General features: G+C 50.2%; 1 protein-coding gene across 1 annotated transcript in view; it reads left to right on the plus strand.

The window, feature by feature from the left end:
* Positions 1 to 16,322, plus strand: part of VWA5B2 (von Willebrand factor A domain containing 5B2) — a 53,581-nt gene that overhangs the window by 24,866 nt on the left and 12,393 nt on the right. The window contains exons 6-13 of the mRNA XM_067536505.1: positions 2,475 to 2,694; positions 3,355 to 3,509; positions 8,620 to 8,751; positions 9,322 to 9,446; positions 9,633 to 9,809; positions 13,792 to 13,902; positions 14,377 to 14,579; positions 15,652 to 15,766. Of these exons, the coding sequence (XP_067392606.1) occupies positions 2,475 to 2,694; positions 3,355 to 3,509; positions 8,620 to 8,751; positions 9,322 to 9,446; positions 9,633 to 9,809; positions 13,792 to 13,902; positions 14,377 to 14,579; positions 15,652 to 15,766 (1,238 nt within the window). The remainder of the gene's footprint in view (positions 1 to 2,474; positions 2,695 to 3,354; positions 3,510 to 8,619; positions 8,752 to 9,321; positions 9,447 to 9,632; positions 9,810 to 13,791; positions 13,903 to 14,376; positions 14,580 to 15,651; positions 15,767 to 16,322) is intronic.

A 16,322-nucleotide genomic window follows, 5' to 3' on the forward strand; every position in this document is an offset into this window, starting at 1 on the left:
ACCCTGAGAGGTCCCATTGTCAGTATAGTTACAATGGAAAGTGGAAGTTAAGTTCACAACTCCCTTCCCTTGCTCCCCTACAGTTTTAAATGAGTCATGCTTATTGACACGTCTGCTTTGGAGTGCTCGTGCACGGCACCACTCACGGCACCAACTCCGGGTCTCCTGGCCCGTTTCCAGACGTTAGCTCTGCGGTTCTTTTGGTCAGGACTGCACTGGGTCTCGGGAAGGCACAATCCTCCAGTATTTGCAGAGTCGTAAGAAGAATCTCTGGGTCTTTTCATTGGGCCCTTCCCAGCTGCTCCCCTGCACACCCCGAGCCGGCTGCGTGGTCTGCGGCCAGTTCGTTTTCAAACCACGCCAAGGGCACATCTGTACACTTTTGTGCTCCATATTTTTCACTTCCTCACCCTCGTGTCCCACCCTGACACTAAGTGGCACGACCTTTTGCCACCTGTCGAGGATGAAGAACTCCGGTGGGCCAGTCTGTATTCCATCTTGATCCCACGGCCCTCCGGGGATATTAGTTGTCAGCTCCTTCATATTCAGGCAGAGTTCCTCTGGGCTGTGTCCACTGGCTCCCTAGACACTTTTGAGGAGCAGTGGGCGCTGTCCAGGGTTTTCTGCTTGGTGTCCCCTTCAGGTTCTCTGCTTTTGACCCTTTGACCCCCACGTCTCTTCCTGTTTTTTCATTAGTTGCCCCCTGTAATTAGTTGTGTCCTGGACTCCGTAGTTCCTCCCCTTAAGTTTTGGGATAGGCCTTCAGCTCTGGGTAGGCACAGAATGCAATAGGACCAGCCATGGTGAGTAGGGCTGGCCAGTGGCAAGGGAAGTGAGAAGGGAATTGTTTGGTTGCATGAAACTATGAGTATAGGCCAATGGCATTGAGCACTGGCCCCATTTCCCACAGGTGGGGGTGATTTAACTGGTCTCTGACTCCTGAGGGTAACACAGGCACACAGAACACAGCTGCTGCTGGCATCCCAAAGCTGCCTGGGCCCATATGCTGCTAGCCTGTACTCTGCAATGATGCCTGCCGAAGATATTGCTGACTGGTGTGGGAACGTGTCCTACCGCAGAGGAAGGAATAAGGCTGCCCTCTCTAGAAACCTTCAGGAGTGGATTGCAGAGTGCCTCCCTGAAACTTTCATCGAGATCTCTCAGGAGGATTCAAGGAACATCCCTGGGTACATAAACAAAGAGCTCTGCATGGCCCCTCTTGCTACTTCTACCAGGGAATGAAAAGCAGATAACGCCATCAGTACATCACTGTGATTGGAAATGCAATTACACACTTACCCGAGGTTGGACTCGCCCATTCTCAACTGCTGGAACTGACTGGACTGCAGTGGGGTCTCAAACATGTTCTGGCTCATGGCATAGCTGGAACCCCTGGTCGCATGTCCTCCTTTTTCCTCCACCTCCTCCTCTTCACATTTCACATCAGAGGCTGGTATCTCAGGCTCCTTGGAGCTATCCACCGTGGCGTGTGGGGCGGTGGTGGGGTCTCCACCAAGTATGATATTCAGCTCTTCATAAAAGTGGCAGGTCTGCGACTTGGCACGGGATCAACTGTTGGCCTCCTTGGCCTTCTGATATGCTTACTGCAGTTTCTTTGCTTTCATGTGGCACTGCTGCTGGTCCTTGTTCTACCCCTTCTCCTGAACCCCCCCATGCAATCTGCTTATAGATATCCATGTTTTTATGCCTGGTCCATAGCTGTGCTTGCATTGCATCTTCTCCCCACAGGCCCAGGAGATCCAATACCTCCTCCACGCTGGAGCACGTCTGGAGCGTGTAGCCAGCATGGTCAGTGGGGCAGTTGCACACAACAATGGAGCGCTGCTAGGTGTGCTTCCAAGCTGGACAATCAGGAAAAGACATTTCAAAAATTCACAGGGCTTTAAAGAGGAGGGGGGCCTTCCAGTCTCCGTGACCTCTGGGCAGTAGAGTTCACAATTGTGACCAGAGTGCCTGGTCAGTGTCGGGCATTGTGGGACAGCTGCTGGAGGACTGTTAGAGTCAACATAAGTTACGCAGTGTCTACACTCGCGTGGTGTAGACTTCAGTACATCAACCATGGCTCAACACCGCTCAGGGATGTGGCGTTACTATGTCGTTGTAACAGGGTACTTACATCAGTGGGAGAAAAGTTTAAGTGTAGACACATGCACAGCAAGGTCGATGCAAGGCAGCTTATGTCAGCTTCACTTTGTGGTGTAGACCAGATCTTAGACTGTAAACTCCTTGGGTAAGGACTGTCTCTCTTTCTATGTTGTACAATGCTGAACATGCTGATAGTACTTAGTGTATAATTAATAATCATCCCCCTGGCCTCACTATTCCAGCTTGAGACTGTCCATGGCTGAGGGCCTGAAACCCCGTCCTGGTGCTGGTGAACATCAGCCCGGTGCTCTTACTGCTTGTCCTGTGCAAACTGCCTGCTGACTCCCTCTTGTGCCTTTCTTGCCCAGGTCACCTGATCCTCGATGAAGATTTAGAGCGTTCAACCTTCATCCTCAGCACGGGCCCCATTGGGCCCTCAGAAATCCTGACTGTGGTCTTCAGCAGCAGCCAAGAACTGCCGACCCTGCCAGACGGTGCGCTGCACGTCACCTTCCCCTCCATCCTCACGCCCCTCGTCGTATCCGTCCCGGAAAGTGCGAGTGAGCCAGGAGGCTTGTGTGACGACAGGTTGGCCCTATGGTGATTTTCATGGCTTTCTCAGAGTCTATGCCATGCTGGGGGCTGAGGAAGTTGTGGAGGGGCAGGGAAGGCAGAGGGGCTATAGGGAGGGGATGTAGAGCAGAAGGATGGTTCTGTGGTCACCTCATCCCTGAGCAGATTCCCAGGATGCACCTTCACTTCACCACACCTGAATGCAGAGTCTCACACTGGGAGGTTTGCCCAGGTCTCCCCAGTTGTGGACTCCCACATTCTCCTGGCTGCCCTTGTCCCTAGATGGGTGCTCACTGGTGGGGCAGGCCAGGAATAACCTGACAGGTAATGCGGGGGCATGTGGGGGTTCAGGAAGACCCTTCATGTTCCCTGCCTGTTACACTGTTGATCTCCAGGGGCCTGAGGTGGCAGTAAAGTCCCAAGGACTTCTGTGTGCAGTGAAGCCTGGTGCACATCCCAGAGTAGCATCAGAGACGCCTGTTAATCTCCCAACTGCTGGAATGCCCAGGAGGGCATGGCAAGAGCTCTCTCTGCTGGCAGGGAGAAAGGCTGCTCTGGACCAGGGGTGTCTGCAGGCTGCTCACCAGTGCAGAGGCTAATGTTCCCCAGCAGGTCAAGCACAGCCCTAGCAGGTGCTTTGCAGTCAGCTCCTGACCGACTTGTCTTGTGTTTTAGTCCCACTAGCTGCTTTGGAGCTCCTGGCCTGCGAAGTGAACAGTCATTCCTCGTGCCTCCCGAGAGCACAGACATCTTCAGGGGCCAGGCCTACAACCCCTTCCCCTATGACTTCTCCTTTGAGCTGCTGGTCAAGGGGCCCTGCTTGCTGGCAGGTACGCGGGTGATGTTTCTCCGTCGGCTTCTTTTTCTCTCTTTTGGTGGGTTATTAGTGCTCATGGAAGTGAAGGGACAATAGAGCTGGACAGAATGTGGGCAACAGCTGGTCATGTCTCCCCCCAACAGCCCATTTAGTGTCCCTCAATCTCTCTCTCTGTCACACACACACACAAACGGGTTGCAGAATGTGCCCAAAATTAAGGGCACCAAAAATGACTATGGGATTCATTCCCTTGGGGTAAATGGTTCTCTCTGTAACAGAGTCTGTTTCTGACGGAAACCATTTCCACCAATAAAGCTAGGGAGAGATACTGAATTTGTGTAGAACACAGGTGACTTGAGGACTCAAATGAGAGACGTCCCATGAAACAAAGGATATCTGAGGATGCACCTCATTCTTCAAGCCCTTTTCTTTGGTATTTTAAGGAAAAGCTACCTCCTGTCCCTCCATCCAATCCCTTCCCCAAACCTTGTCCTTCTGCCTCTCCCCATCTCTGACCCTCTTTCCTGCTTCAACCTATGAACAATACAGATAAAGGGGTGGGGAACTGAACTAACATAGTCAAGGAACCGCCTCGAATGTTAGCCTGACCTGTCCGTCCTTCATCAATGTCCTTGTCTGATGTCGTCTCTCCCTGGGACATATCAACTCTGATTAAGCTCCGCAACGCAAAGACCAGAGTTTGACTGTAAATGCCAAGTTGTGAACTAGTGGCATGCTCACCGTGCTCCAATATACTCAGCACACACTTGAGAGCGTCAAAACCAATCCACTTCTTTGCTGAACACAATACTGCAACCCAAGCTGCCTCCCCAGAGCGCTCACTTAAGATAGAAGCAGCTATAGATATCTCTGGACAAAGGCTAGTGCCACCTCCATTATATCCAGCAGGAATCAGTTAACATTTCCCAGTGGTGTTCCAGTGCCTTCAAACCAGAAGTCTGCTGAAGAACCCAACCACTCTGTTATAATAAGTACACTGTTAATAATAGAAAGAGAGTTCTTGGGTGAATCAGGCAAAGCGGGAAGGATTAGCTGGCATATAAGACATGCCAGTAGGTGAGCCAGTCCACTTACTCCCAAATGTAAGTGCACATCATGGATTTATGGGATAGCTGGCTGAGACCAGTCAACTCATTTCATATGCGGGGGGGTCTTGGTCTCTACCACTTAGACCCAGCAGTAAAAGCCTAGCTCTTTATGGCTTAGCCAATATCCTCCTTCACTCAGAGAAATGAAAGTGAGCAATGGCTGTGGGGGAAGGGAGGTGATGGGAATGAATTGCTCAGAGACTGGAGTGTGTGCCTGAGACGTTAGGGCGATGGATCCCATTAGCATTGGCTCAAAGCCCATGTGTTTCTGAAGTGCTGCACTCCGGCCTCACCAAGCATCAATCTGGAGAGAACGTCTCCAGGTGCTGAGGGGTCTGTAGTCCCCTCTCTGGCAGAGCTGGGGGAAGTAGGAGGGGGAGGTGCACCAGGAAGAGAGATGTCAAGGGGTTGCAGCTGCACTTTGAGCATCCCCACTAGACCTCGAGGAGGCTTTCTCTGCCTCCCTGAAGTCTGAGTTTGGGAATGTTGTCCCTGAGCACTGGCGTGGCACACAGGAATATTATATTGGGTAGCGGCTAGTCAGCCAGTGCAGTGGAGGCCATGCTCAGGTAACTGTGTGGGGGGGGTGTGAGCTGAGGGTGAACAGGGTGGGATGCTCAGAGAAGGCTCTGGCCAAGTGGGATGGGAAAAGGCTCTCAGCAGTTAGCTTGTGGTGGTCTTTTTCTATATTGCCCCCTATGCACAGAGCCCCTTTTCTTCTGCTTCCACCCTCTCCTCCTCCAAGTCTCTTCTCAAAACATGCTGCCTTCTTTTGCAAGGCCTCCAAACCTTAACCGTCCCTCCTAGCAACTGTGTGTAAGACCATGCCCCTGTGTGAGTGCAAGAGCTTGTGCTCATGGCTGTGTGTGTGAACGTGCGTGTAAGCACGCATGTGTGTGAGTGCATGGGTATGCACATCTGTGTGCACGCATGAGTGCTTTGTCTGTGTGAGCAGATGTGCATGCATGGCTCTATGTGTGCATATGCACTTGCATTTGAATGTGCCTGAGTGTGTATGTAAAGCATGGGTGTGTGCATGTTTGTGTGTGAGTACATGTGAGTGAAGTTCTGGAACAAGCTTCCACGGGGAGCAGTGGGGACAAAAAGCCTAACTGATTGCAAGGGCTGAGCTTGATAAGTTTATGGAGAGGATGGTATAATGAGATTGGATGTAGCTCATCTGTGACTGCTAGTAACAAATATGCCCAGTGGCTGGAGCTGGACCTTAGATGGGGAGAGCTCTGAGTTACTACAGTGAATTCTCTCCCCAGTGTCTGGCTGGTGGATTTTGCCCACATGCTCAGGGTCTAACTGATGGCCAGATTTGTGGTTGGGAAGGAATTTTCTCGCAGGTCAGCTTGGGAGAGACCTTGGGATTTTTGTTTTGCCTTCCTCTGCAGTGCAGGGCATGGATCACTTGCTGATTTGAACTAGAGTAAATGGTGTATTCTCTGTAACTTGAAGTCTTTAAATCATGATTTGAAAACTTCAGTAACTCAGCCAGATGTTATGGGTCTAGTACAGGAGTGGGTGGGTGAGGGTCTGTGGCTGGCAGTGTGCAGGAGGTCAGACTAGTTAATCATGATGGTCCCTTCTGGGCTTAAAGTCTATAATCTATGTCTGACAGTGAAAGGAGGCTGATGGAAAGTCCTGAGGGGCAAGGATAATGTTGCCCCTCTGCTAAGCAGTACCAGATTTTCAGGCCTTGTATAATGATGTTAACCACACATAAACCCCAATTTCCCCCTCACAATAGATGCAACAGCTACCTTAGCCACTGCATTACCATCCTGCCATTGCTATTGTTCTCCTCGCACTCTGCAGCTCTGATATTCATTCTCGTCCCTTGTGCTCCTTATCTGACCTCAGAGTGCCAGTTCCTTGGTGCAGCATGTCACCTTCATTGGCTTGGCATATTTATGGCATTGTAGCAATAATGAGTCATAATAGTAAGGAGGTGTCACTTGGTGCATCCTCTTGGGAGACTCTTGGAATGAGGGTGGGGGTGTGACACAGGGGGCCCTTGGTAAATGAAAAAAATCAGTCCATTTCAGTCCATCTTTCATGGGAAGGGTCTGTTGTTCTAGGAAGAGCTGGTAGTGTGGCCTCTAGTTAAGGTTGCATAACATTTTCCATTATAAGACCCTGTTTTGAGTTGCTTATAACTTTGCCAAACTTTAACCATTTGGGCTGAAATTTTCCATGCCAGATCTCTGCCTCAGACTGAGCTGTTTTGAAAGATTTCAGCTGAAGTGGTTTGGCTGTTTCCAAGAGTGAGATGACCCAGGCCAAAAATGCAATCTTAATTTGGCTCCTTCTGCATATTCATTATGGTACAGTCTTTAATCACATGATCACATCTTACAGCTTCATTCATCACACAGAATGGATTGTGCTCTGGGAATGAATCAAGGTTGTTTGTTGTCTGTCAGACCCCTGCCTCATTTGTTGCAGAAGTAGGAAGTTGTATAGTGGATGAGGCAGGAGACTGCAGGAGGAGAAAGGATGGCCTCAGGATTAAGGCAGCTAAATGTCACCCTGGAGAACTGGATTCTATCCCTACCTCTGCTCCAGAGTTCCTAGGTGATTCTAGACAAGTCACTTAAATAAAAATGTTCACGGTTGGCCACTAATTGTGTGTTACTCCTTTTCTGGGTGCCCAGTGTGACATACATGTGGCCAGATGTGCAGAGTGCTCACAATGACAGCTGCAGTCAGTTGAAGCTGTGCTTTGAACATATAAAGTGCTAAGGACTGGAAAATCAAGCCTCAGGTGTCTCACATTGGGCCCCCAAAATTAGTGGACAATTGACAATTTTGGTCTTAATCTTTCTGTGCCTCAATTCCCCATCTGTAAAATGGGCATAATAATAGCACCTATTCCCACAGGAGTATTGTGAAGACAAATTAATGAAGGCAAAAGTGAGAGCATCATAAAAACACTCCAGAGAATGAATAGCTTTGTATTCTGGGCAGGGTTTGAATGGCATGTAGTAAACAAGGCCTGGGGCAACACACTGAATGGTGTGATAAAAAATATTGAATAATTTCTCATTTATTCAATGAGGCAGGGGTCCTGTGAAAAAAATAGTATATGGTCATGCAATTAAAGACTGTATGATACTGCATGTGCACAAGGGGACCGAATTCAGATTGCAAGGTCAACCTGAATTCTGACACATCCTAACTTTTCAGTGCTTAACTTTGCAACCTTCATGTTCTTTTAGCATAGCTTTTTGGATGTAACTATTATTTATTTGTAATCACTCCAAATGTCTCGGTGCGGCTTCCAGAGGGGGAGGAACAGCGGGCTCTAGAGGAGAGAAAGAATTGGCATAACAGGCCACAAGTATGAAAAAAATAAAAAGGGCACCCAGCTGACGCAACAGGGACTTGAGTAATGTCTGCATTGCAAAAAACCAGCTCCAGCTTTGTCTTAGAGCTGCGGTCTACAGACCTGGATTCAGGCTATGGTGCTAAAATCAGCAGTGTAGATGTTCCCACTTGGCTGGAGCTTGGGCTTTGAAACCTAACGAGGGGATGGGTCTTAGAGTTTGAGCTCCAGCCCAAGCAGGAATGTCTACACTGCTATTTTTAGCACCATAGCACAAGCCTGAGTCTGAAGACCCGGGTTCTGAGACTAGTCGTTGCAGGGTAAACATACCCTAAGTGCTCTGGGTGGGGTCTGGATATAAAATCCACAATGATGATCCAGAGCTGAGATTAGATGATTTAGGTCCAGATTTTTAAAGGTATTTAGGCATTGCTGAGCTCAGTGTTGCAACATCTACCCGATTTAGGTGCCTAAATCCCATCAACAGTCAATGGGATTTTATCTCCTTAAATGCCTTTTGAAAATGAGATTTAGGCTCCTAAATTGGTTAGGTGTTACAATGCTGAGCACTACAATGCCTGAATACCTTTAAAACCAGCTAATCCTGGGCCTTACCCCCTAACGCCCTCAACCCTCCAATAGTTGTAAATTCTGCTGCTTCTTTTCCCTCTGCCCCGCAGGTTTGGAGAGCCCATCGCATGCCCTACGGGCTGATGCAAACCCCTATGCCAGCTCTGCCTCCACCATTTGTGTTACCTTGGCAGAGGGTCACCACTGTGACAGGAATCTGGAGATTATCTTGTACCCCTGTGGTAAGAGGAACAAGTGAACCAACCTCGCGCTGGGAGCCTGCTTTTACCAGGGAGCCCACAGTTAGGGCAAGGGAAGCACTGCAAGGAAAATTCAGGAGGCAGTGGCTCTGGGAGCTCAAGGCCTCTCCTAGCAGGAGCACTGGCTGTGGGAAGCTCCTGGTTACTGCAGTTCCAGACTCTCCCAGCTGGTGGTGCTGTGGAGAAGGGAGCAGATGTGCTAACCCTGGGGGGAGCTCTCCATTGCTTAATTCTCTGCCTCTCCTAGTCGGAGGTGCTGCCAGTGGAGTAAACCCCAATTCTTTTTCATGGAGACATATTTGATATTCCAGGGGCATTTTTTATCTGGATGGATTTACAGTCCCAGAAGAGCTGCCTGGGTCAGCGGCCCATTCTGTTCTGCAACCCACTTCATAAGGGAGAGGGCCTCTCATGGACCCTCGCTCCCCTCCCAACACCTCACTTCCCAATTGCTGGGTCCTCAAGACTTCATATTCTACAGAGCACCAGGAAGGGCCCCAGGGCCCTAGGATGGGAGCCACTGATGTCTCTGGTGTTTGTTCTTTTACCCAGAGCCCCATCGCCCTCACCTGGTCATTGAGGCGGGTGCCATGACGTACCAGGAGTATGAGGCGCACATCAGGAGTCGTCGGGATTACATGCGAATCGCCAGGAAGGACAGTGATGGGGAGAGACAGGTGACCAAACCTGAAGGGTCTTTGGCAGGGTGATCCTGCAGGGGGAGGTGTAGGGACCAGTGAAGAGGACTGGGATGGGAGAAGGTCCGAGAGAGGTTTGAGACTCAGGGGAAAACAGCTGCCCCTGGGCAAGGATGTGTGAGGCTTGAGAAGCCCACCCCTCTCCTGTCTCTCTCGTGCCCCTAGGTGGCCTTTGTTCAGAAGCGATTCCACAAAGACATCTTCCACAACCCGGTCCTGATGCTGAACTTCTGCCCTGAGGTGGGCAGCCTGCCCACGGACCTCCAGATGGTCACCCGGGAAATCCTCTTCCTCATCGACCAGAGCGGCAGCATGAGTGGCCCCAACATCAGCAAGATCCAGGTGAGGGGGAAAAGGGCTGGCTCAGGTGCAGGCAGCAGAAGATCGACCTATGGGAAGAAAGCCAAGAACAAGCAGTGGCCAGGGTGGCTCTGAGTCCTTAGGGTGAATCACGGACCTGTCTCAAACCTTCCCATTAGGGCAGGGGTGGGGAACCTTTTTTCTGCCAAGGGCCATTTGGATATTTATAACATCATTCGTGGGCCATACAAAATTATCAACTTAAAAATTAGCCTGATGATGGTACGTGGAAGACGGCTGAGTGTCCGCCGCCGAATTCCCCCCCCCCCGACGCCGTGAAACCGCGCCGCCGCCGAATTCCCCCCTGCCGCCGAAAAGGGGCAAACGGCGGCAGGGTTTCGGTGGCGGGCACTGCACCCCCCCACGGAACCCCGCCGCCGCCGTGAAACCGCGCTGCTGCCGAATTCCCCCTGCGGTTGCCTTGCCAGGGCCAGACCAAATGATTTTGCGGGCCTTATACGGCCCGCGGGCCGGACGTTCCCCACCCCTGCATTAGGGGGAGGTGAGAGGGAGGAAACATTAGGTCACACAGATCCCTCTGATTTCTTTCTTCCTTACCAGTGAAGCCTAATGGCACAGAGACTGTGTTAATCTCCTTGGTTGATCAGCTACTTAACATGCAAGCTACCTCTGTTCCATGTGCTGCTGCTGCATTTGAGGTCAGCTGAGGGACTTGCTAACAATCCCTGGATTTGAATGTTGTGGGGAGGGGCCAGGTCATGCCATTTTCTTGGGAGGAGACAGACTGCAATTTGCTTCACCACTGGCACCAAGTCCCCCAGAGCCTGAGTCTGCTGCCCATCTGGACATGGTGTAAGACCCATCTCACTTCTTATGCTTTTGCCTGGAGTGGCAGGGAGGGACATGATATCCTAGAGGGGCAAGACTCATTAGTTACTTCTGAAAATACTTTGACCAATCAATGCCGAGAGACTTTAGGAAGGAAGACAGACAGACATCACAGACTGACCTGTATTAGAAACAGAGAAGGAAGGCTGTAACTGAACACTATGCAGTATCAGTCCGTGCTGCAGGGAAAAGACAAGGCAGATTGAGGCAGTTAATTGGAAGGGCTTTTAGAGAAACTGTAGGGGGAAGGGAAAGCTTGAGGGAGAGCCCATTAGAAAATGACTGCTGACTCAGGTGTGTGAGTTTCTGAGCTGCTCAGAAAAAGAGGTTTGGACACTCAGGGCCAAATCCACCCCCCTCCTCCAAGAGCCCCTGGCCCATGGAACTGGCACAATATGAACTGATGTAGGGGCAGAGGACCCAAAGTAGGTGAGTGAAGCCCTCTGCATGGCAGAGGAGTGGGAAGGGAGGTGTGGATGAGCCAGAGGTGAGACCAAGGGATCTGCTGCTCTGTGGATCCTCTCATCTCCTTCCTCCTGTGAGGGTGAGGCTGTGTAAATGCCTTGCATAGGCTACTGCAGCACCTGAATGCAGAATGGCTCACAGCTGCTCTGCAGGCCAAGGAAAGATTCCTTCACACCTTCCCTGCACATCTCCACAGCCCAGCTGTTCAGGCTGGATTTGCTGCTTAGGGAATGGTGAAGACCTAGATCTATTGATAAAACCAGGGGAGGGAATACTTGGAAAATGTGACCATATAAAGATCAGTCAGTCGGGATGGCTCAGACCCCAGCATATTAGGGGAATAAACTGACAAATCCACTTGACCACTGAACTGTTTCTATAAAGTCTTGGAGAACCAGAAAGATATGTGAGAACCAGAGAAAAATAAATGTATCAGTCTTTTAAAAATGCAAGAGAATGATCCTGGCAATTACTGTCCTGTATGTCTAACTGCTATCCTTGCTAGAATAATGGGACATGTACTTTGAGAAGGTATCAGTTACTGTTTATAGCAGAGGTCCCCAAACTGTGGGGCATACCCCCATATGGGGGTGCGGAGGAAGCCCCTGGGGCGGGCAGGAAGGAAGTGCTGCTCTGCCCCGAGCTCTGCTCTGGCCCCGCCCCCCAGCCATGGCTCTGGCCTTGGCTCCGGGCCCCATCCCCCTGGCCCTGGCCACTGCAATTCCTGGCTCAGCCCCTGGCACCCCAGGCCGCCGTGGCCCCGCTCCCAGTTTCAGCTCCTGGCCACTGCATTTCTGCTCCCAGCCTCAGCCCCCGTGGCCCCGCTTCCAGCCACAACCCCCTGTCCCAACTGTGGCCCCACTCCCCACCCCAGCTGGAGTGGCAGTGGGCAGGGCATGGACAGGGGCAAAGGGAGGGGAACTTAAAAAGTTTGGAGCCCACTGGTCTATCGGGTAAGAGGACCACGAGCAATAAATGCCAATGGGAGCTCTTTAGAATAAATCACACCAAGCAAATTTGATTGCTCGATCTAATAGAACAGAATTGGTGAATGAAAGGAACATAGCAGTTTTTATAGAGAGAGAGAGACTTCAGGAAAGAAAGCATTTGATTGTGCCTCATGAAACCTTGCTTGCAACATTAATTCTAATTGGCTTGGAGAGGGTTCCTGGTGCCTGGATTGAAAACCGACTGAAAGGCTAAACAAAGGATCCTGACAAATGGCAAAGGGGGGAGCTGTGAGGAGGTTTTTAGTGAGGACTGTAGGGATTGTTGTCAGGACCTGTCTGTGTTATCTTGTTAATGGTGATACTTGTATGCAATGTTGTTGTAGCTATGTTGGTCCCAGGATATTAGAGAGAGAAGGTGAGTGAGATAATATCTTTTGTTGGACCAACTTCCACTGGTGAGAGAGACAAGCTTTCGAACTTACACAGAGTTCGTCCAATAAAAGATATTACCTCACCCACCGTGTCTCTCTAATAGTGGCACTTAGCACTTACTTATGCTTCACATATTTAAGGCGCTATATAAACATGAGCTAATTAATTCTCATCATCTTCATGTAATGATCTGAAAGAGAAGTAAGCGGCAAAGTTAATGGAGTTCACAGAGGAGACTAAACTGAAGAGGTGACACAAGCACCAGTGAGGCAGGAAGATGATACAAAGAAACCTACAGTGATTCGAAACGTGGGCTGTAAATAAATTGAGATTCGTCATGAATAAATGCAGCTATCCCATCTGGGGAGTGGGACTGACACAGGAACAGGATGTGATCTCCTCATCTGGGCCATCCTGGAATCCTTGGCCTGTATCTAACATGCGTATAAATATATAGAGGCTGATCAGCTCCATCAGTCCGTAGCTCAACTGTAATTCAATGGCTGAAATAGCCTATGCAGGGCACTTAAGCAACTGAGAATATGCCCTGGCCTGTAAGCTTTAACCAGAAATACATCCACTTCAACCCCCTCTAACCCATTCCAAAGGCTAGGATCATCTTCACAGCCTGACACTCTAATCCCAGTACCTCTGCCCACAGCCTTCCAGTGGCTCCCCTTCTGCACTGCCTCAAACTCTAGCTTCTTGTCCTCCCTTTCAAGGCCTTCCCAGCTCAACTTCTTCCTGCTGCTTCCCCTTATATCGTGTCACGTTGCCTCCTGCTTCCTTCTCCCCGGTGAGTCCAGCCTCAGCCACACATCTGTCTGCTTCTCCCACAACAGTCTCCACACCTCCTTCTGCACTGGCCCTTGTGCATGGAACATTCTCTGAGACCCAGAGGAGGGAAGTGACTTGGCCCAGTTGCCCAATGCCAGGAAATGACTCCTTGGAGGGGGCGGGCGCTCTAGCGCTTGTGTCACGGGGGAGAGGTCCCAGAGGCCATGCTCATTCAGAGATGTCAGAAATTGGACAGACCCACAGAGGCAATGCAGGAGTGTTTAGGGCTCTAATCAGTCCAGTTTCAAGCCTTCCATGCTGTGGGACTCCCCTCCCAGCCCTTCCCCTGGAAGATGGCTCCCCAGCCTCGTAGATCTCTGGGTAGGGAGTGTCGCGTATTCATGGGCAGGGTGTGTCCCGCTTACAGCCGATCAGCCTCGCTCCTCCTCCCTCCCCATCATCACTGACCTCACCATTTCTTTTCTTCCCAGGAGGCCTTGCTGGTGGCAGTGAAGAGCCTCCCTTCGGGTACCTTGCTGAACATCGCTGGATTCGGCTCCAACATCAAACCCCTCTTCCCAGCAAGCAAGCCCTGCAGCAATGTGAGTGTGGTGCATGTGAAGACTCCTGGGCCCTCATGGCCCAGATGCCATCACAATCTGGCTTTAGGGCTCCCGTGTACCAGTCTCTTTCACTCATCCCTGTCTGAATTCCCCAATGCTGTTCCCCTCCTCATGTTGCCCCCCCATGACCAGTCCCTCCAACAATCAAGGCCCCCAATCCACATCCCTGCAGCACAGCCCCTCTATGCCTCTTCACAGGCCATGGCTGCTTGCTGCACTATCGTGATCTTGTTTAGCACCTAGGTCTTTTCTCTGGCTCCTGTGATTGAAAGTTAGCTGCTCCCATTGTGTGAGCGGTGCTGGCCTATCAGATCAATGCTCGGTATCAGGCTCCTTGCTTCAACATGCCCATAGTGTGGTGGGATTGTGGACAGGAGGGGAGAAGAGTGAGAATTTGGGGGTGGTTCTCTGTGTTTGGGGTACCTCTGTAACCCACATTGTTTGTGTCAGCAGGAGAACCTCAGACTGGCCTGTGAGCACATACAGAAGCTACGGACAGATATGCCTGGGACCAACCTCCTGGCTGCTTTGACCTGGATCCTGGGGCAACCTCTTCACCGCGGTTACCCGCGTCAGCTCTTCATCTTCACAGATGCCAGCGTCAGCAATGCAGGCAAGATCATTGAGCTGATGAGGAGACAGGCGAGCACCGTCAGGTACGGAGTGTGTATGTGTGGGAGGGGAGGAAAAGAACCCAAGAGAGGGACTGGGCAAGAATCTTTCTGCTGAGGGGATGGGGAACCAGCCTGCAGCCCCCGGTGCCAGAGGGGATGAACACAGGGTCCCACATTGGTACTGTTATACCAAAGTATAACTTCCTCCACACCTCAGGCAGAGCTGGTCCAAACTCAGAATTCCTGTTTCCCGGGAAATGTTGATATTTTGAAATTTGTATTTGTTCTCACAAACCAGACTTTCTGAAAAACTTTGGGATCTGGAAAACGTTTGTGCCAGAATTTCAAATATTTGTTTTGGAATTTTGAAATGTTGTTTGTTGTTCATGTTTGTTATTCGTGTCGTGTTTGTTATTTTTACATTACTTCAAATGGCAGCATGGCAGACTGTTTAATTAAAACACAGACAGGAGACTCAGATCGAGAAAAGAAGATAAGATATTTCAATCAATACTAAGTAGCAGCTGCCCTCTAATAATTTTAAAAATAAAATAAAACAATAATAGAATATTTTAACTATTCTATTATGTCATTGGAGAGGTGCATGTTATGCATTACTTCTGCGGACATGCCATGAAGTAATATAAAGAATAATACAAATATACAAATGAAAAATAAAATTAAAAAAGCCCCAGAACTTTGAAATTTCAAAATGAAATTCAAAATGTTCTTTGTTTTGAGTTTTTGTTTTAAATTAACACATTTTTCTACAAAGGTATTACCTCACCTTATCACTCTCGTATCCCGGGACAATACGGCAGACACCATATTTTTAAGCATTTTGGTTTTGACAGCAATGGCATTTTTCATCAAAAAACTTTTCAGTGGAACATTTCTGACCTGCTCTAACCTCAAACCCCAGGAGACGGGTCTTGGAGCTTTCTCTGCCATAGACCCCCATGGAGACCTGGTCCCAGAAAACCTACAAATGTCCCAGCCCAAGTAGGTGGCTCAGTGCATCCTTCTTTCAGGCTGGAGCCATCCCCATCCAGGCCAGGTGGGTCTCAGAGTAGGCCCCAGGGAGGTTTTTAAGCAGTTCTGCTTATTCCTGCAGGTGTTTCAGTTTTGGTCTGGGCTCAGGAGCCTGTCGAAGGCTCCTGAGTGGCCTGGCCAAGGTGAGCAGAGGTCGGGCTGAATTTCTGAGCCCTGAGGAGAGGCTACAGCCCAAGGTAAGCGTCCTCCCTCTGCACCAGTGTTTTGGACTCAGCTGTGGGGGTGAGAGCACTGAGCTCTCTATTAATCATCCACCAAGGAGGCCTAAAGCCCACGCACCACACCTAATGGGCTCTGTTATGGAGGGTTGGCCAGCAGAGGGCTCCCCCAGGTGCATACTGCAGGGCCCTGCCTTTAGAGAGACAGGGAGCTTGGCATGCCACACAGCTTGTAGGGTGTGCTGTGGGGCTCATGGCAGGGACCCTGAGTCTCCAGCACAGAGTGCACCACTTGGATCTAGGCAGGATGACTGTGCTGTGCGCCTGCTGGGAATGCCCATCTACATGTGTTTATTATTATTTGTATGGCAGTAACCCCGATGACCCTGGCTATGGTGGGGTCCATTGCGCTGGGCACTGCTCATACACATAATGATGTGCAATGCCCAGTAGTTAAGATAAATCAATAAACTTCAAACACGCTGCGAGAGATGGTCCTCGCCCCCCTCTCCAACAGCTTACAACCTTATTATACTCGTGATATGGATGGGAGAGAAATTAGGGCCCTGATCTT

This window comes from Emydura macquarii, unplaced genomic scaffold, assembly GCF_026122565.2.
Source record: "Emydura macquarii macquarii isolate MOO-44397 ecotype Brisbane River unplaced genomic scaffold, CSIRO-AGI_Emac_v2 contig_3603, whole genome shotgun sequence".
NCBI classification, from domain to species: domain Eukaryota; kingdom Metazoa; phylum Chordata; order Testudines; family Chelidae; genus Emydura; species Emydura macquarii.